Genomic DNA, 21,758 nt, shown 5'->3' with positions numbered 1-21,758 from the left:
ATCGAATTGATTCCAACTCATAGTGACCCTATAGGATAGAGTAGACCTGCCCCATAGGGTTTCCTAGGCTGTAAGCTTTACAGAAGTAGATCGTCAGGTCTTTTCTCCTGTGGAGCTGCTGGTGGGTTCAAACTGCCAAACTTTCAATTAGCAGCCAAGCATTTAACCATTGCGCCACCAGGGCTGGTGACCTCATGTGTTACAGAATTGAACTGCTCCATAGGGTTTTCATGGCGGTAATCTTTACAGAAGCAGATCACCAGGCCTTTCTTCAGCAGTGCTGCTGGGTGGGTTTGAACTGCTAGAACTGTTAATAGTTGAGCACAAACTGTGCCACCCAGGGACATTGTTTTTAATCACGTCGGGTTGCCATGAGTCAGGGTCAACTTGCTAGCAACTGGTTTTTTGTTTTTAATCAGCTTAGGCAAGGCAGGTTGAGTAAAGATTTCTGGTTTTATTGCGGGCCCACTTCTCAGTGAATGTCAAGTATGAAGGGGGCTCCTGGTGATAAAAATGAGTATTAGGGTGGGCTTCCAGGCATTAGTAACCCAATTGAAAGTGTGTTTTTTTCTTGTTTTGTTTTGTTTTGACAACATCCTTGACCTGAGTTCCTAAGAAGTGTGAGGTAGAAAAAGATTTTACTCCAAGCTCACTGCTGCAGCTCAGATAATAAACGGGTTCTCTCAGATGGTATTCCCCAAGTGGACTGAGAGACGAGACTTCCTTCCAAGAAAGAGAAGCAGCTCTGTCCAAAATGGGACTGTCTCCTATACAGTGACAAGTGCTGAGCTTTTGCTAATCCCACAAAACCCTGGCTCTCTCCCAGAGGTCTGCGGGGCAGCTGAAGAGGTGCCAAAGTCTTCCTCATCGGCACAGACGCCCCTCGGAGGCTGCACAGCAGATATGAAGGGAGGTGGGGCAGGAAGGCCCATGGGGTTACAGAACCCAAGGCCAACCTAACCCAGACTGTGGGCAGCCCGTTGTTCAGAGTGAGACCCTCTATTTTCCATATACCAGATGAGCAAGTATTTATTACGCCCCAGCTATGTGCCTGGCACTGTTGTAGGCCCTGGGGTTGGCAGTGACAGAAACAAAATCTTTGTTCTCAAAGAGCTTACATTCTAATGGGAGAGAACAGATGACAAATAAATAGGTTAACTACGTAGTATGTGAGTTGGTGGTGATAAGTGTGCTGGTGAGAAAAATAAGGCAGGGTGGGGAAGATAAGGGATGCAGGAGTAGGAATGCCGCTATTTGTATAGAATAACTAGGGAAAGTGTCACTGAGAAGGTAACTTTGGAACAGAGACCCAAAGGAAATGTAGGAGAGGGGACAGCAAGTGCAAAGGCCCTGAGGCAAGAGTGTACATGATGTGTTTGAAGAGAGAGAGGAAACCAGTGAGGCTGGAGCCCAGGAAGTGAGACAGGAAATAGTACGGGGGCCAGGCGGCGGCAGGGCAGATCATGCAGGCCTTGAAGATCATGGTTAGGATTTTTGCTCTGAGAGAAGAATCCTAATGGGAAAACATGGGAAAGTTCTGAGCATAAGAATGACATCATCTAACTTACATTTTGAAAGGATGACTTTGGATGCTGATTGAGAATAGACTGTAGGGAACCCCTACCACACTCCAAGGCCATTGCAATAACCAAGGCAAGAGAGGAGGGTGGCAGAGACCACTAGTGGGAAAGGTAGGAGGATTTATACTAGATAAGCATACTTACAGATATAAACATAGAGCAATTTTAATTTTGTTTTCCATTGTCCTTTCAAATTTATTCAATTTATTGTCCCTTCATATTTATTCAGTGGGGTTAATGCATCTCCTTCCCCTATATGAACACTGGGACGGGCCCACGTCTTCACTGGTCACTCCTAGGTAATAAAAAAAAAGGTCTAAAGTGCTTTACATCAGAAGATTCTAGGCGATCTCAACTGACTCTGCCTCCCTTCTTAAAGATCCTTACTAGGCCGTCTTTTTCTTCTTTTAAAAAAAGGTTACTGTTTAGTACACAAATAATACTCGTTCTTTGTAGGAACATTAGAAATTATAGATAAGCACAAAGAATGACAGAAAAATCAGTGGAATCCCACCACCAGAGAAAAGCCCTGTGGTCACTCTTGTGTCTGTCTGTCTAGCCTTTTCAGTTCATACGTACCCCTCTATGCACATGCACATATATATTTTTACAAAAAATGAGGTTATACTCTAATTCTGTTTCATAATTTACTTTTTAAAATTTAATGTTATATTATTAACATCTCCTTATGTCATTAAATATATGTCAACACTATCCTTTTTGATGTCAGTAGAGAATTTCATCTTATGTGTGCTATAATTTATTTAACCAATCCCCTGTTGGTGTCCATTTAAGTTGTTTCCAATTGTTTGATACATGTTGTGACTCTGTGATAAATACCCTTGCCGCTGAATCTTTGCCCATCTGTGATTTTTTCTGGTCTTTTAAGACATCTGACATGGATTACCAAATTGCCTCTCAGAAAGATGGTTCCAGTTAGACTCATAGCAGAGGTGCTCATCTCCCCATAAACTCCCCACTCCAAACACAGCACAACACAGCTACCTTCTTGACCGCCACTTTTAAAAGCTGACATGTCCAGTGGGCAGAGCCTCCCACCATTCAACCTGCTCCATTGTCCCGCCAAGGACACCTTTCAACATCGTTTGATTTGAGATACTGAAGGTAGCCACTTCAGAAGGGGGCTGCAGGGAGGCTCTAGGAACCCTAGAGCCAGTCATGGCAGCATCCCTTAGGAAGGTAGTAGAAATGGAGTTATAAACATACCTGCTGTGTTAAAGAGTCTAAGAGGGATTGATCTGGTGCTGGATGTCGAAGCCCACCTCACCCACCTTCCAGGGCTGGCCAGTGACCAGGGAGAAGGGTTGCTGTGGAGAACATTGTGCCAGGGCCTGTGGCAGTGATGGGAAGGATGACACAGCCTGGCCTGTCACAGGCCCAGCCTCCTGCCTCTGACTGCCCCAACGTGACTCACCCTCATGTTTCTCTGCTGACTACATGCGTTAGGACCTGAGGCTGCAGCACCTGTTACCCATGGGTGCACTGGGGTGAGCCAGTTGCACCTCCCTCCATTGGAAGGGGAAGTGGACACTGAGGTTACATGAGTGTCTTAGTCATACAGTGCTGCTCTAACAGAAATACCACAAGTGGATGGCTTTAACAAAGAGAAATTTATTCTCTCACAGTCTAGTAGGCTAGAAGTCCAAATTCAGGGCATCAGCTCCAGGGGAAGGCTTTCTCTCTCTCAGCTCTGGAGGAAGGTCCTTGTCATCATCAATCTTCCCCCAGACTGGGAGCTTCTATGCGTAGGAACCCTGGGGTCTGAAGGACGCGCTCTGCTCCCAGCACTGCTTTCTTGGTGGTATGAGGTCTCCTCTCTCTTCTTGCTTCCCTTTCCTTTTTATCTCTTGAGAGATAAAAGGTGGTGCAGGCCATACCCCAGGGAAACTCCCTTTACATTGGATCAGGGATGTGACCTGGGTAAGGGTGGTGTTACAATCCCACCCTAATCCTCTTTAACATAACATTACATTCGCAAAATGGAGGACAACCACACAATACTAGGAATCATGGCCCAGCCAAACTGACACACACTTTTTTGGGGGACATAATTCAATCCATGACAATGAGTGAGGTGCTGTGTAACAAGGCACCCAGCCTACAATCCAGAAGAGTCAAGCCCAACCCTCTTTCGATTCTTACGTCTTATTACTGTTTGATTTCCTAATATACATATCCTTCCTCCTCTCAAACAACTTTGAGACAACATTTTATTTAATTAAAGCAGATCAAAATTCAACCATGGCAAGCCTGGCCATAACTGGAGTTAGTCAAGGTGTCAGGAAACTGGCATTGAGAATGTAAAGCCTTTTAATCTAGGAAAGGCAGTTCTGACCTCACCGTCATTGTTTTCAGTCTGTTCTCTTTTTTAAAAAATTGAACTCCTCCGCATATACTCGCATTTCATCCTCACAGTACCTCTATGCATTAGGTGTTATTATCCCCAGTTTACAGAGAAAAAACTGAGTCTCAGAAAGATGCAATGATTTACCTATCACCGCATCACTAGCAAGTGGTGGGGCTTGGATTTGTACTCAGATCCAGCTAATTCCAACCTCTTTCTACCTCGACTCATTACCCCTTGAAGTGCAAGTGCCCCCAAGAGCACAGAGCAAAGTGAGCCAGAACTAAAGAAGCAGGACAAAGAGCACTGGGCTGGGGTCAGAAACCTGGGTTTTGGTCCTGGCTTGGCTACTAACTGGCTGTGTGGCTGAGGGCACCTCACTTGGCCTCAGAATCCTCATCTGTAAATTGAAGAGAGCAGATTGGACAGTCTCTGAGATTCCTTGCAATGGTGTGGCCTTTGTTGAGGCTTGTTTGATAGTACCAGAAGCCCACTCTGCTTACTCAGACATGGGCAATACAATCCAAGAGCCCCGGGGGAATCTCACAAAGCTAAGGTGGGAGGCAGTACCAGATCAAGAGGTACTGGGCCCTGGGAAGCGGTCCTTAACATCCCGTCTCTAGAACCTCTCTCGACTCCTGCCTGTGATCCTTCTCTCTCTGCAAGCTGGTTTTCTTTTCCTACAGACGAGCTTTTTCCACTTCCTTGGCCAATGGTTGGTATATGGCTCCCCAGCTTCCAGTGACAAGTCCTCAGCTCTGCTCTTATCAAATCCCGATTCCAAATTCCCAAGGAGAGAAACCCAATTGTGCAAGTTGGGTTGAATATCCACCTTGGTCCAATCAACTGTGACCAGGAGGGCAGAGTCCTATAGCACAAAGAAGTGGGGTCTGAGGTGAGGGAGATGCCCCCCAAGAGGGTCTGTATACAGGACTGGAATAGCACTTTTGGGAGAAGAGACAAGGTTAAGTATAATTTCCACTCCAGATGAGTTGACATTGAGAACGACAGAAAGTTTACAAGGTCACCAGCAAAGAAGCTGGCCCACGTGCAGCGTCAGCAGGCATGACGGCTGTGGCTCTCTGAGGGTCCCTCCCTCAGGGCAGGCACAGCAGATGTTTGACAGCTGACTTGCAGCTGGTGCATCAGGCAAACTTGTTTCTTCAACACGCATGTCATCCACACACACCTCTGAGTTGGACGACATGGGACTGCAGCTCTACTGAGGTCAAGAATGAGAGGGCAGAAAACTTTGAGATGAATCCCAGAGCTTGATCAGAGCTGCAGTATAATCTGCAGAGAGAAGATAAGGAGCTTCACGTGATGCTGGCAGCTCTGGTTCCCTGGTGACCTTGCTTGGGTTCTCAGAAATCGAATCCCAATTTCAAATTCCCGGGGAAAGAAACCCAGTTGGGCAAGTCAGGTTGAATATCCACCTTGGTCCAAACAACTGTGACTAGGAGGGCAGAGCCCTATAGCACAAAGAAGAAGTGGGGGTCTGAGGTGGTAGAGATGCCCCCCAAGAGGACCTGTATTTCTCACCATCCTGCTTACATTTGAAAGCTTGTTGGTGGAAATCTGGCCACAGATCCAGTCTCAAGAGGGACCTCCCTCATCCCATCAACCAGTCTGAACATAGGACACAATTGCACATATTATTCCAGACATGATCTGAGGATGAAAATCTGGATAGTCTCGAGAGTTTTCTTGGAACCTTGTGCCAACCTGCTCAGTCCTGGCGGTATCCATGTGGAAGGAGAGCCCTGCTGCCACCTGGGACCCTTTGGGCATGTTCATGGTGCTGAGGCCACAGGGGCTGGGAGCACTGGAAGGGGCCAAGAGGACTAACTTGTGAACTCTCAGGCTGGGCAGCAAAAGACCTGTTGCAAATATTTTCTGAACTCCATGCCAAGGATAAAGACAAAGATGGACATAAGCCCTGCCTCTAGAAGCTGACAGTCTGCACGGAGAGGAAAGACGGATGAGATAACATGGGAAATAGCTCTCAATGGCCAAGTGACCTGGTCATTGCATACTTGAGGAGTTGTGTAGAAGCAGAGGGCAGTCCAGGAGGGATGATGAGGTCCTCAGGACAAGAGACGTGAGAGAGGATGAGGTGAGCAAAGGCACAGGTGTGGTGAGGTGCACCCAGGGTATAGGTTTACAAATAGGATGTTAGTTGTTGTTGCTGTCCAGTCGGCTCTAACTCTTGGTGACCCCACATACAACAGAATGAAACATTGTCCAGTCCTGTGCCATCATCACAATCAGTGGTATGCTTGAGTCCATTGTTGTGGCCACTGTGTATTGTGAGTGTTTTCCAACCTAGGGGGCCTATCTTCCAGCACTATATCAGACAAAATTCTGTTGTGATCCATAGGGTTTTCGTTGGCTGATTTTTGGAAGTAGATTACCAGGCCTTTCTTCCTAGTCTGTTTTAGTCTGTAAGCGCCACTTAAACCTGTCCACCATGGGTTACCCTGTTGGTATTTGAAATACCAGTGGCATCGCTTCTAGCATCAAACTACACAGGACAACAAACTGACAGATGGGTGGTGGATGGATAGGAGTAGAAGGAAATAAAGTCAGAAATGTGAGTTAAGATCAGAAATGAGATCTTGATGGCAGTTTAAGGTGTTTGGATATGATGCCATAAGTAATGGGGTGTTGAAGAAGAGTTTTGAGCAAAGTGGATAGCAGAATTTTTAGAGTTGGAGAGAATGCAGTAGTTAGAGACAATGTATCTGGAGGGGGTGTGCAGAATGGATTCCAGACTGTGAAAAGAAACTGTTAGAGCAGGGGGATGGGTTAGGAAGCTATCGCATGTGACTGGATCAGAGTGTGTGGGGATTCAGGAATAGACATTTGAAATATTATAAAGACTCCATAGGACTTGGTGGCTGAATCTCTATGGGAGGGAAAGGGACAAAGTCAAGCTTGAATGTCAGAAATAGGAAATGGCAGCCACACATCCACACATCCATCAAGTGGCTGGGGTCAGGGTAATAATAGGAAACTCCACATGGTGTCTGCCCTTAAGGAACTCACATCCTCTTCTCTCATCCTCAGCTCTTCCAGAAAAGGCCCTGAGAGCCATCGAAGATAAGTCATGGAGGAAGTGACAGAGAGAAGGGGAAAGGGGAAAGGGGAAAGAAAATTCCACTTGCTCAGCCCCGTGACAGGTACTTAACTGATATTCTTTCAGAAATTCTCAAAATAATCAGGAAGGACCTTGGGAGAGGAAGGTGGAGGCCTGGCGACTCACAGCAGGGGCCCTACAGCCTTCAGGTTTCCTGCTGGGATGGCTGGTTCAGGGCATTAGGCTGGATAGGCAGACAGATGGGTGAAGGAAGCCCATGTCTTGTCTAGGGATGCACCTGTGCTCTGGCTGTCAGGAAACTGAGCAAGGGCAAGTTCTCCCATCAGGAAATCAGGCAGAGAAGAGGCTTGAGGGCAGAGGTGGGAGTTTGTTTTGGGCTGTGTTGAGTTTGACAGATGGCCAGGTCCCAGAGACTTGTAGATCTGCACTTGAGTGCAAGATCAGGGCTTGAGTTGAGGTGTGGCAGCCACTCGCCAGAAACCTTGACCTGAGACCACTGTTGAAGTTCATTCTTCTGCAGAGCTGAGTTGACATTGGCTCTTCTCAAATAAATTAACAGGGCTGTCAGGGCTAACAAGCTGGAGTGTGAATGCTGACGGAGAAAAGGGATAGTAGAGGCATTTTACAATTAACCAAGATAGGATTATGGACACCCATTTTAAAAAATAAATAAAATTATCATCCCTGAACACGAGAAACAGAACCAGCGTTGGGTTTTAGAGTCACATGTACTTTCCCTTTTCTTCCAGGCCGTTAATTAATCAATCTAGATTCTAGATTCCAGAGCCAGTTGGACTCTTCCAGAAGGGCCTGCATTCATTTGGATTTAACCTTCTGATCATCTAGGCTTGACACTGATCAAACGCACTAAGTGCTGAAAAAGAAAAAGAAAAAACACCCAGTTGCTGTCAAGTTGATTCCAACTCATAGTGACCCCATGTGTGCCAGAGTAGAACTGTGCTCCAGAGTGTTCAATGGCTGATCTTTCAGAAGTAGATTGCCAGGCCTTTCTTCTCAGATGCCTCTAGGTGGGCTCCAACCTCTAACCTTTTGGTTAGTAGCCAAATGCATTAACTGTTTGCACCACCCAGACACTCCTCACTGAACAGTGTGTTAATTCTAGGAATGCTGTGTTGAGCAAGACAGACTTGATTTCTGCCCTCAGTCTTCAAGAAGGAAGTGAAGTAGGTCCCTAGAAAACAGTAAACAGATGACAGGAAAAGCCTAGAGTTTGCCCATATTTAGGATGTAGGCAGAGGAGTAGCAATCAAGAGAGAGACCAAAGGAGAAGCTGGAGTAAGAAAAACAGTAGGGTCAAGAAAGCCAGAGAATCCAAGGAGGAGTCCTCCTCAGGGTCAGAAGCAGGATTTAAATGTGGAAGAATGAGGACTGTGGAAAGGTCATTGGAATTGGCCATTAGGAGGGGAATAGTTTCCTTCAAAGGAGGAGGTTCATGAGAAAAGTGGGGCCGAGGCCGGGTGTGCAGGGCGAAGCAGAGTGACAGTGGTGAGACCGAGGGGCCCTTTCATACATTCATGAGTGAAGGGGAAGCAGAATAACCTGCAGGGCACTGTGGGCCAGAAAAGGTGTTTAAAGGCAGGACAAAATGGACAGAAGGCAACTGGGAGAATGGCTTTGTATTTAGATTATTTTTAAAAATATAATGTGCATCACCAAGAGGAGAATGGAGAAATTAATTATGTTATATCCATAAAATGTAAACTGCATAGCAATTAAAAAATGAATTATTGCTATACACAACAGTATGCATGATTTGCACTGATATAATTTTGAGCAAAAGAAATGAAACACAAAAAAATGCATAATGTATGATTCCATTTACATCAAGTTCAGGAACAGATAAAATAATACACAGTGATAAGGATTAGGGTAGTGGTAACTTAGTGGGCAGGGGGCAGGTATGGATTGGGAGGAGGTTCTGGAAATGTCCTGTAATAATCTTGGTGATTTATATGTATATAAAAATTCATTAAGCTGTACATTTAGTATTTGTACACATAACAATATATTTTATACCTTGATTAAAATAAGTCTTTAAGAAAACCAACAAAAAAGGATAAACAGGATATATGCATGTGCAGTATCTATTGCTGTGTAAAAACATTACCCCAAAACTTGGTAACTTAAAACAACAAGCATTTCACAGTTCGGCAGGCCAGGAATTAGGGAATAGTGTAGCTGGGTGGTTCTGGCGGAGGGTCTCTCATGTGGCTGCACTCAAGATGCTGGCTAGAGCTGCAGTCATTTTGAGTCTTAACTGGGGCTGGAATATGGCTCACTCACATCGCTGTTGGCAGGAGGCCTCAGTTCTTTGCCACATGGCCCACTCCATGAGACTGCTTGGGTGTCCTCACAACATGGCAGCTGGCTTCACTCAGAGTGAGTGATCCAAGAGAGAGCAAGATGTAACCCACCATGTCTTTTATGACCTAGTCTCGGAAGTAACACATCATCACTTCTGCAATATTCTATTCATTAGCAGTGAGTCACTATGTCCAGCCCACACTCAAGGGAAGAGGAATTAGGCTCCACTTCTTAAAGGAAGAAGCATCAAAGAATTTATGGACCTGTTTTACAACTACCACAGCACAGAACTGAATAATGTAGTGTCCCTAACTGTTTGGAGGTTTGGCGGTCAAGGATCAGGGTCTGGGAAATGTCCTGTGGTAGGCAGAATGGCCCTCAAAGATGGTTACTCTCTAATCCTCAGAAGCTGTGAATATGTTATGTTACACAGCAAAGGGAACTGGAATCAGCAAACTTAGAAAAGGATAAAACAAGAAACAGCTGGTGTGAAATAAAATATGGAATCTCATTAACCGTACGTATTTTTACGCAAATAACACACTCTTTCTCCATTTGTTTGCCAACCGCACCCTCTGCCCCCAAGGTATTTTCATAAGTACTACTATATCAACTTTTTTTACAAGTTTCTGTAAAAAAAAAAAAAAAAAAAAAGCATATCCAAAGAATCGCACTCATGGCAGGATAATTTATTAAAATACTGTTATCTGTGCCTTTGCTCTTATTTCAAGCTAGCAGACAAGCTTCATCTTCCCTCAGTTAGGGGATTTGGGGCAGGGCAGAGAGTACAGTAGTCAGAAGGTCCGTGCTCATCCCCCCATATGTAAAGGCCTAAGACCTCTGGAGGGACATGCCTCCTTCAGGGGAGGGGAGAGGAAGCCGTGGAGGCTGCCAGAAGGTGGCTCCTCAGAGCCCAGAAAGGGGACCAAGTTCCATGAACAGTGGGAAGCTCCTCCCATCCCAGCCCCCTGCTAGGTGGCAATACCTCAGAGGGAACAGCGCAGGCAAGACCCTGGGCCTGGGGGTTCCCTGCACTCCCCAAGATGTCAGGCCCCATGCACACAGTACAGGAGCAGGAAGTCAAGGACAGGAAGGGACCAGGTGAATAAGACAGCAGGGTCTCTGCTGAGACCAGCACAGACTGACGTGGCCTCTGGTGTTTTGACCTATTAATGTAAGACCTGGGACCTTTGAGAACCAGGTGGAGTGGAGGGATGAGGTAGCTGTACGGGAGATCTTGAGGATGACTAAGGTGGATTTTCTCACTAATCCATCAGGAAGCAGGAAGAGGTGTTGGAGTCTGAAATATGCGATTTAGAACGAGAAAAAGTGACACTCTTTGCACACTTAAGTTTTGGACTGATATTCAAAACAGTGACCCCCTTTTGGCTTTAAATGAAGATTTTAATCTCCCGGTGGAGGCCTGAGGCAGGGTGGTATTTGGGAGGGCAACAAGACCTTACTGTGCAGCTTGAGGTGTGGGGAGGAGCTGCTGTTAGGTTTTATGACTGTACAAGGTTGGGAGGATGTCGCTGGTTGCGCTGGGGTTGAAGTACAGCTGAATAAGAAGGCAGCTCCAGATATCAAGGGTGAGAAAGGTGCCCGGGCCTGGCATGGAAGTTTCCTGTGAGGTGGGAAGAAAGGCAGGAACCTGAGACAAGTTCAGGTCAGCAGCTGGGGGCTTACCCAGCTGAAAGGGCATCTGGGAGCAAGCCCCTCCCTCCTGAGACTGCAGCAGCCTCTGGACTTGGTTACCCAATCCCCCTTCCGGATGTCACTGATGCCTATTGGTATGCATGTCTTCTGTGTATCGGTGGTGGGCAGCAGTGTCTTCTAATAATCCTATCCCCTCCTCAAAACTACATAGTGGGGTTTGATGCAAACGCAGCCCTATCACACTCTCTTTGCAATTGATGAGGCACCCAGTTGAGAAAAGTCACCTACCTCTGACTTTGGTTTTTTGCGGGGCACACAACAAACCTTTCTCCCGCAGAGGACGGAAGTGGCACAAGAACAATCATTTCTCTCTGGCCCAGCATGGCCGGCCTGATGGGCCCCTAATCAGGCCTTGCTACAAGAGGACAGAATAACCCAGTGACACTTAGGGGCAGGCACATCCAAAGGCTGAATCGTACATTGTCATGGCTTAGGATTCTCCCCGGGTCTAGACTGCAAGAAAGTTAAGAGGGGGCTCCAGACTAGGGAAGCATCCAGGGGACATCAGAGGGATTGTACAAGTCCCTTTGCAAGCAAGAGGTGAGGGAGTGAGAAGGCTCAGAGAAAAATAGGGAGGAACAGGAGCCCAGGTGTCTAGTCCCAGTGCTAGGATGGGGCTTGGCTTCACTTACACAGGTCCTACAATGAATGGAATCTAGTGCATCCTGTTTTACTTTTTGTGGTGCCGTGATCTTCCTGAGATGAGCAGATTGTGCTCTGTCAACTCTGTCCATTCTATTGAGCCTGAATGGTGGGTCTGAGTCAGTCTTTTCCATCAGCCTGAGTTCCTGCTGCTCTTTTGGTCCTTTTCTAAGGGGTCTGGGAGTCAGGGAGGGGGCAGAGAGCTGTTGAGACCATTTCCAAGATGGGAAGGCAATAATCAGTAATAGTGGTAGCCATGGAAGGTGTTGACTTTAAGCCACTGGGGCAATAGAAGCCAAGACCACTCCCTGGAGAGTCAAATGCAATCTGGATCCTGAGGTCATTTACGAAGTCAAGGGGAACGCTTCAGGGATGAGGAGAGATGGGAGCAGGTTACACTTACAGCTTGTTGCTTTTCTGTATGTTTATTAAGACTTCCATCTTCTTATCCATATCCTTCTGCATGTCCTTTAAGAGAGAATTCAAAGCTAGAATCTATTTTAAAGGGCTTTTGAAATCTACTTCCCCAGCCTCTCTCTGCAAACCATTCAGAGACGATCTCATCAGCTTATTTCCTCAAGAATCCTCACCAGACTTAAGTGAGGTGGTTTTAGGGGAGGGAGGTGACAACATATACCACTTCTCCCTTCCCCCTTCCCATTCCATGATAGATTGAAGCACAGTCAGAGTCATTAGGGGACTTATCCAACGTCTCTCATTGAGTCACAGCCCAGGAACTCTTTTATCTGATCTCACGCTTTGGATGAAACCAGTATCTGTCTTGGTTTAATGCCTATGAAGTGATGGAACCAAGAAAACAAATCTTCTGACCCCAAAGGCATTTTGACTCCCATGTTTTGACCCCTGCCATGCACCCAGACCCTATGTATTGTAATTACGCCATCTTTTACTCAATTCCTGGCAGAAATGGTCAACACAAAATAAAACTGATGGTGCCTAAAGTGGCACATAACGTTCATTATTTACTAAGAACTGACAGAAGAATGAAATATTCTTGGCATCGTTTAGACCTATAAAATTTGACCAGGGAAAATTGGACTTGGTAGAAAGAGTGGCCACAAAAGACGTTCTAAGGTGGCAGAAGCTATACATGACAATATCTGTTATGGACAAAAACAGGTCTGGTCGATCATCATCATAAAATATAAGAGACAAATAATTTCCTCCAGCGAAAATAATCTGAATAAAAAAAGAAACATATGGAAGCAATTTATTTGATCTGCTGTGGAAAATTTATCAAGGAAATATGGTGTCTGGGTAGAGATAATTTCAGAAAGTATTTTACTCAAAAGCATTTTTAAATGTTAGCATAAATTTGGAATAAAATATCTGTATTTATAAACAGAGTAGAAATATCCTTGAAGACAAAATGCACCCTGGGTCAAAAAGTTGGAGTCAAAATGTCCTATAGTCTCACAAGTACTTCAAACTCTTCATGTCCCAAACGCATGTCATCATTTTCCTTTTTAAATTAGCTCTATTTCCCAACTCTCTTGTCATTGTCACACTTCCTACTAATCACCCAGATTAAAACTTTGGTGTCATCATGGGTGCTTACCTCTCCTTTGTTCTCTATATTGAATCCATCACCCAGAACTGTTCTTTTTCCTTGGATGCATCTTTCAGATTTATCATTTTCCTTCTATTCTAACACCTAGCCCTGCTTTCATCACCTTGAGCCAAGATGCAGCCTCCTGTCTGGTGTTCTTGCTCACAGACAGCCCCCACCTGCTCCCTGAACACCTCCCCGCTTCCCAGGCCACCTTGCAAACAGCTGCCGGCTAAGATTTCTGAAGTGCTGCTCCTAACATTTTCTTTGATTAAGAACCTCCAGAGGTCTCTTACTGCTTACAGATCAAGTCCCAGCTTGTCTGCCTGTCTTTCAAAGGCCTTCATTATCCACTGCCTTTGTGCCCATTCAATTCTATTGCTCACAATGTCCCCCAATGATCCACTTTTATGACTGATCTCCCCACTGCCTGGGATACACATTATGTTCATCCAGCTTCCCTGCTGTGGTCAAGCTATTCCTGTGCCAGAAACAGGCTCCTTGTGCCCTCCAGTACCCAGTCCTACCCACTAACAAAATAAAACCCTTATTGGGTTTGCTTTTAAATGTAAAAATAATACAGGTTCTTTGTAGAAAATTTGAAAAATTTAGAGGAATATAAAAGAAAAAATTCTCACCACCCAGAAATAACCACAATGAGTCATTTTGGTGTATTTCTTTTTGGTCTTTTTTCTGTATACGTATTTACCTATTTTTTCACCTAGTTGAAGTCAACCTGCATATATTACTATATCTTGCTTTTTCATTTTTCATTATGTATAAGCATTCCTTCTAAACATTGTTTTTGATAGTTCCTGATTGTCATTACATGGATATACCATCATTTATTTGGCTATTCCCCTACTGTTAAAAATTGTGGTTTGTTTCCAAAATTTTGCTATTGTAAATAATTCTGTGATGAATATCTTTTTATATGTAGCCATACTGATATTTCTGATTATTCTCGTAGGTTAGATTCTGAGAAGTGGAGTTGATAAGTCAAGGGTTTTGATATTTTTGGATAGTTATTGTCTAGTGCACTGCAGGCATTGGCAAAAAACAAGGCTCCAGGAATGGACGGAATACCAATTGAGATATTTCAACAAATGGATGCAACAGTGGAAGCACTCATTTGTTTATGCCAAGAAATGTGGAAGACAACTACCTGGCCAAGTGACTGGAAGAGATCCGTATTCGTGCCCATTCCAAAGAAAGGTAATTCAACAGCATGATGAAATTATCCAACAATATCATTAATATCACACACAAGTAAAATTATGCTGGAGATCATTCAAAAATGGTTGCAGCAGTATGTTGACAGAGAACTGCCAGAAATTCAAGCCAGATTCAGAAGAGGATGTGGAAGAAGGAATAGCATTGCTGATGTCAGATGGATCTTGGCTGAAAGCAGAGAATACCAGAAAGATGTTTACCTGTGTTTTATTGACTATGCAAAGGCATTCAACCGTGTGGATCATAACAAATTATGGATAACACTGTGAAGAATGGGAATCCCAGAACACTTAGTTGGGCTCATGTGGAACACAAACCAAGAGGCAGTTGTTTGAACAGAACAAGGGGATACTGCGTGGTTTAAAATCAGGAAAGGTGTATGTACATCAGGGCTGTATCCTTTCACCATACGTATTCAATCTGTATGCTGAGCAAGGAGCCCTGGTGGTGCAGTGGTTAAACGTTCAGCTGCTAACCAAAAGGTCGGCAGTTGGAATCCAACAGCCGCTCCTTGGAAACCCTATGGGGCAGTTAAACTCTGTCCTCTAGGTCTGCTATGAGTCAGAATCAATTCGATGGCATTAGTCAATAGTCATGCTGAGCAAATAAACCGAGAAGTCAGATTATATGAAGAAGAACGGGCCATAAAGATTGGAGGAAGACTCATTAACAACCTGCAATATGCAGACAACACAACCTTGCTTGCTGAAAGTGAAGAGGACTTGAAGCTCTTGCTGAGGAAGGTCAAAGACTACAGCCTTCAGTATGGATTACACTTCAACATAAAGAAAACAAAATCCTCACTACTGGACCAATAAGCAACATCATGATAAACGGAGAAAATATTGAAGTTGTCAAGGATTTCATTTTAATTGGATCCACAATCAACACCCATGGAAACAGCAGTCAAGAAATCAAACAATGCATTGTACTGGGAAAATCTGCTGCAGAAGACCTCTTTAAAGTGTTAAAAACCAAAGCTGTCACTTTAAGGACTAAAGTGTGCCTGACCCAAGCCATGGTGTTTTCAATCGCCACATATGCATGCAAAAGCTGAAGAATGAATAAGGAAGGCTGAAGAAGAGTTGATGCCTTTGAATTATGGTGTTGGTATACCATGGACTGCCAGAAGAACAAACAAATCTATCTTGGAAGAAGTACAGCCAGAATGCTCATTAGAAGCGAGGATGGTGAGACTTCATCTCACGTACTTTGGACATGTTATCAGGAGGGACCAGTCCCTGGAGAAGGACATCATGCTTGGTAAAGTAGAGGGTTAGAGAAAAAGAAGACCTTCAATGAGATGGATTGACACAGTGGCTCCAAGAATAGGCTCAGACTTAGCAAGGATTGTGAGCACAGTGCAGGACCGGGCAGCGTTTCGTTCTGTTGTACAAAGGGTTGCTATGCATTGGAACCAAATCAATGACACCTAACAACAACATTGTCTAATTAAGGAGCCTGGTGGTGCAGTGGATAAGTGCTCAGCTGCAAACTGAAAGGTTGGCAGTTTGAACCCCCCAGCCACCCCACAGGAGAAGGATGTGGCAGTCTGCTTCCGTAAAGATTGTTGTTGTTGTTAGGTAAAGATTACAACCTTGTAAACCCTATGGGGCATTTCTACTCTGTCCTATAGGGTGGCTATGACTCGGAATTTACTCTGATGGCAATGGGTATTGTCTAATTACTTTCCAGTTTTGTACAAATTTGCATTTCCATCAGAAAAGTAATGGCATTCCTCTCTTGTCTATATTGTCACAATTTAAAACTGTGCCTATTTGAATGCAATAATTCTCTAATTATTGTTTTCATTTGCATTCATTTGATTACTCATGAGTTAAAACTTTTTTTCATAAGTTTATTGCTTTTTAGTTATATTCAGTGGATTGTCTATTCATTTTTCCTATTTGGTTCTTATTGATTTGTGTGAGCTTTTCATGTTAAGGATAAAATCTTTTATCTCTGTCTATCGTATTTGTGGAAAATTCTTTCCCCAACCTGTTGTTTTCTTTTTAATACTACATACAGTGCTTTTCTGTCATAATTTAGAATTTTTATATAGTTAAATGTATCAACATTTCTTTTGTGACTTCTTTCATTGTTTTTATATTTAGAATGGATAGTTAAATATTTACTTACAATTTCTTATTGGTTTTTATTACCTGAGTCTACTCTGTAGACATTATTTCAGTTTACAGAGTTAACAAACTGAATTAAGTTTTTCCTTCATATTGTCAAACACTGTTCTTAATTAGTATATAATCCTTTCCTTCTTACTGGCAAACAAAAAATCACCTCTATCATATTTTAAAATTTAATACAGCTGTGGTTCTCAACCTGGAGTGTACATTGAAATAACCTGGGGAGATTTAAAAACTACTGGTGCTTGGACCTTATCCCAAGAGGTTCTCATCTATTCGTTCTGAGGTACAGCCTGGGTATAAGGGGTTTGCAAAGCTCTGTAGGTGATTCTAATGTGCAGCCAAGGTTCATAACTACTGCTAAAGTGGTTAGGACCTGGTTCTCATCCAGGGGTAGGCATCAGAAGCACTATGGAGTCTTGAGTAACTCTGCCCAACCCTGGAGAATTTTATTCAGTTCATCTGGGCTGGGACCTGGGTATAGGACTTTTAAAAGCCCACAGGTGATTTTTAGCGCATATCTGGCAGATGGATGCCTACTGTTACCGGGCTATCTATTCTGTTTCATTCAGTACTCTGGTGTTCTTTGGGCTATACCAACTGATTTGATTATTATAGTTTTAGCATGAATTTTAAGGAGCCCTGGTGATGCAGTGGTTAAGCACTCAGCTACTAACGGAAAGGTCAACGGTTCAAACCTGTCGGCTGCTCTTTGGAAGAAAGATGTGGCAGTCTGCTCTCTTAAAGTTACAACCCTATGGGGCAGGTTCTACTCTGTCCTAAACGGTCGCTACGAGTCAGAATCGACTCAACAGCACCCAACGACAACAACATCGTAAATTTTAATATTTGCTAGGGCTAGTACCTCTTCTAACTCTTTAAAAAACATTGCAGATATCTACATTTGCCTGTTTATACTTCTACATCAGTAGTTCTCAAACTTTAACCTGAGGAACTTGGCAAAAATACAAGGGCCAAGCCCCATCCCAACACAACACGGGCTCTGTACTCCCCTCCTTATTGGAGCTCCCGGTGATGCTGGAACGCATCAAAGTTTGTGAACCACTGTTTTAGAATCTACATGATCCCCATCATTTCTGGAGTTAAAAAATAATCTTATTGGGTTTTTTATTATATTTGCATTAATCCTCCAATGCAGTCCACAAGGCTCAACTTAGACACATTTCCTCTATAAAGACCTTTCTGGTTACTCCAGCGCACATTCATTTCTCTCTTCTCTAAGCCTCTAATCAACTGACAGCCAATTATCATCTAGCGTGATACTTACTTGTTATTTAATTCTTTCTTGTAATTGAGTTTGGTTCTCCTACCAGATTGTAAGCACCTGGAGGGTAGGGTCTGGTATCTCTTCTATGGTTTCTAGTATGGTACTGGCATATGGAAGGCACTCCATAAATGCTTACCTTCATAATTTCCACGAATTCCTTGAGTTTATCAAAATCCTTGTCCATTATATCTTTTATCTAATAAAGAAGAAAGGCATGGCTTGACAAGACACAGCATATTATTGAAGACAGTTGTGGAGTCTTCTCTGGAGCTTTTTAAGCAAAAGGCAGCAGCTGCTTCTATGGAATGAGCTGGAGAAAGCTCAAGGAATAGACTTATAATGGCCTATTATATCCACCTTCTTCCCAAGGGGTCTATGAAGGCCAGGATCTAGGGTGCACCTACCACCAAGTCACTTATCACCACCCCGAGCCTTGCCAAGGCTTAAATCTTGCTTATTGCAAGGCTTACATGTGGAGCTCAGATCACAGCCTGAATTATACCTTCTTTCTTGATTATTTCCTTTTTAAAAGCATGCTACAGGTGGTTCCTGAGTGATATAAAAACAGTTAAACTGCTTGGATGCTAACAGAAAAGTTGGAGGTTCGAGTCTACCTAGTCACCTAGGAACAAGGTCTGGCAACCTACTTCCAGAAAAAAAACAAAAAAATAGCTATTGAAATCCCTGTGGAGCACAGTTCTAGCACACATGGGGATGCCATGAGTTGCAGATGACTCAATGGCAACTGGCGTAGGGGGTTCCATCATAGAAACAAGAGAGTTCTAGTTCTACAGCTATCCCAGGACAGATGAATGAAGAGAAAGGAATTGGTCCTTGACTGCCCCCAAATCCAAGTCAGCCCTCTCACTCTGCACAGTCACTAAGGTTACATAAGCCAAACCTTATCAGTGAGATACCTTAGAGAGTCCTTAGTCATTCAATATTTGGAAAGAGATTCTCCCCCCACCGAAAAAAGATCAGGTTTAAGCAGCAAACAAGAAATGAATATTCTAAACCAGCCAGCACTTAAGCACCCTGGGGAACTGAGACTGAGTTAGTTTGGTTACTTTTTTCCATGCAATTCCTGATTTCCTTCATCGTTCAAAGTTAGGAATTGCATTTTCTTCAAGCTACCCCTCTCCTCCATGTTATGTGAAGTATCATCCTTTTACCTGTTTTATCTCCTCCATTTTTTCCTTGAGCTCTTCCCTCACCTCCCTGAGTTCATTCTGAAGAAATAAAATGGGGAAGAGAATGAATGAAGGGATGTCTTGGATGGAAGGAAACTGACAAAAGGAGTGAAGGAAAGATCCTGCGGTGTTGCCAAAGAGAAGCAGAGAGATACTCCCCATTAGGGAAGCAGGAATAGATGCTGTAAAGAAAGTAGGCTAACGGGGCATGTGGACATGGTGAGCCTCCTGATATGATGCACTGAGAAGGACTCAGCATCACTTCTGTGGCATGCCGCCAAGGGCACCAAGCCTGAATCCAGTCCCAAGGAAGCATCAGACAAACTCAAATTAAGGGTCATTCTACCAAATAAATGACCTGTAATCCTAAAAATGTCAGCGTCAGGAAAGACAAAGATAGAAGAACTGTTCCAGATTCAAGGAGACTAGATGCAGCATGGAGCCCTGGTGGTGCAGTGCTTAAGAGCCGCGGCTGCTAACCAAAAGGTCAGCAGTTCAAATCTACCGGTCACTCCTTGGAAATTATATGGGGCAGTTTTACTCTGTCCTATAGGGTTGCTGTGAATCAGAATTGACGCAACGGCAATGGGTTAAATGCAATATGTGATCCTGGATTGGATCCTGGACCAGAAAAGGTTTTTTTCTCCTTCTATTATAAAAGACACTTGTAGGACAATCGGTAAATTAGAATAAAGACTGTAGATTAGTACTGTATCTATGTTAATGTCCTGATTTTGATAATTTTACCCTGAATATTGTTTTAGGAAATACACACTGAAGATTTAGGAGTAAAGGGGCAACTTATTCTCAAATGGTTCAGGATATAACACACACATACACATGTGTATATAAAGGGGGGAGAGGAAGAGAAAGAGAGAGCCAAAGAGAGGGAATGAGCATAAAGCAAGCACAATAAAATGCCCACATTTAGGGAATCTGGGTGAAAGTATCCTAGAATTCATTGTACTATTTTTTGCAACTTTTCTGTAAGTCTCAAATTATTTCAAAATAAAAAGTTTAAAAACAGAGGAAGAATCTGTGGGAATGAGATCGCAAGGCCTAGAGCCGCACTGTAGGTGCCAGCAGTTTTATCTGTCACATGAGTTCAGCTGAGTTGCCAGCCACCAACTCTCTGCCCCTGTGCTGATCCAACCCCCAGCCATCTGGGCTCATACACTCACCTTTAACTCACGTGTCCCTCCTGTCTTGGTAGACGGCCCTTCTTGTTTAACTCCTTTGTAGTCATACGTCTGTTGATTGAAACCAGAAACACAGAACCTTAGAAACTGCAGGTGTGGGTGGAGGAGGTGGGAGAGATGACCTGAGTTTCTGTTCCTCCCTGAGGGCCAGGGCAGAGAGGTGATGGCTGGGGGCCTCACCTGCTCACAAGTTTCCTCGATCCTTTTCCTCCTTCTCTAGGCCCACGTCCTTCTGGCCTTCTGGGCTCAGTTCTTTCTGTCCCTTGAACAGCCAAGCTTGTCCCCACCTCAGGGCATCTGTGCTTGCTGCTTCCTCTGCCTCGAATGCTCTTCAGCTCCAATGAAGGCCTGCCTTGACCATCCAGTCTAAAACAGCCACCCACTTATGTCTCCCTATTTTAATTCTCTGCAGAGCATGGAACACGACTCAATTTTTCCTTGTTTATGTATCTGGTTAAAAAAAACCAAACCAAACCTATTGCCATCAAGTCAATTCCGACTCACAGCGACCCTATAGGACAGAGTAGAACTGCCCCATAGGGTTTCCAAGGAGCAGCTCTTGGATTCAAACTGCCGACCTTTTGGTTAGCAGCTGAGCTCTTAACTGCTGCGCCACCAGGGTTCTATGTATCTGGTTACTAGTGTGAAATTCTATGAACAGAGAACTTGTCTCTGTCTCTCTCTCATTGCATCCCCCAGCACCTGGGACAGGTCCTGTCACCAGGAACAGCAAATGACCCCCAACTCCACACCAGCTCCCCATGGCCCTCAGGCCTGGCTGCCAGCATGGCCTCCAGAAGGCTTCTTACTTTGGTCGGCTCTGCCTTCAGTTCCAGGCAAACTGTCTTGCAGTTCTTGTTCTGCAGAAAGAGGCAGGTGGAAGTCAGCCTGTCAGTCATCACGACTGTGGGAGGGCTAAGGAGGTCATAGGAGTTCCTGGGTGATGTGAACGGTTAAGCGCTCAGCTACTAACTGAAAGGCTGGCAGTTCAAATCTGCCCAAAGGTGCTGCAAAAGAAAGTCCTGGCAATCTACTTCAGAAAGATTATAGCCATTGAAAACCTAATGGAGCACAGTTCTGCTCTAACACACGGGGTCACCATGAGTCAGAATCGACTTGATGGCAACTGGTTTAACACTCAGACCTTGCAAGGGCACCCTCACTCCAATCTGCCTGCCCAGCTGTGCTTGAGCTCAGGCCCACGTAACCCCCAACACCCCGACCTGATTCATCACAACTCAAATCTTGTCATGTTATACTCTTCTTACACACACGCGTCTGCCCATTCAGCAGGCAGCCCTGTCCCTACTGGAAGGGCCTGGGCAAAGAGAGCGCTTTAAGACAACTTTAAAGAAGCCAAGTATCGTTCCAGGAGCACAGGCTTTGGGGATAGACAGATATGGGTTGTA

At 44.3% G+C, this 21,758-nt stretch overlaps 1 protein-coding gene across 1 annotated transcript; it reads right to left on the bottom strand.

Annotated features, from left to right (window-relative positions):
* Positions 1–10,109: 10,109 nt before the first annotated feature.
* TEX35 (testis expressed 35) lies at positions 10,110–21,248 on the bottom strand. Its single transcript, XM_023728068.1, has 7 exons — positions 21,159–21,248; positions 20,332–20,400; positions 19,133–19,189; positions 18,097–18,156; positions 12,132–12,196; positions 11,719–11,905; positions 10,110–10,994 (listed from the first exon to the last, which is right to left on the bottom strand). The coding sequence occupies exons 1-7, from the start codon at positions 21,246–21,248 to the stop codon at positions 10,866–10,868; spliced, it is 657 nt and encodes a 218-aa protein (XP_023583836.1). The 3' UTR covers positions 10,110–10,865.
* Positions 21,249–21,758: the final 510 nt, after the last annotated feature.

Source organism: Trichechus manatus, unplaced genomic scaffold (assembly GCF_000243295.1).
Source record: "Trichechus manatus latirostris isolate Lorelei unplaced genomic scaffold, TriManLat1.0 scaffold00021, whole genome shotgun sequence".
In the NCBI taxonomy this organism is placed as follows: Eukaryota; Metazoa; Chordata; class Mammalia; order Sirenia; family Trichechidae; genus Trichechus; species Trichechus manatus.
This window is presented reverse-complemented; position numbering and strand designations above follow the sequence as displayed.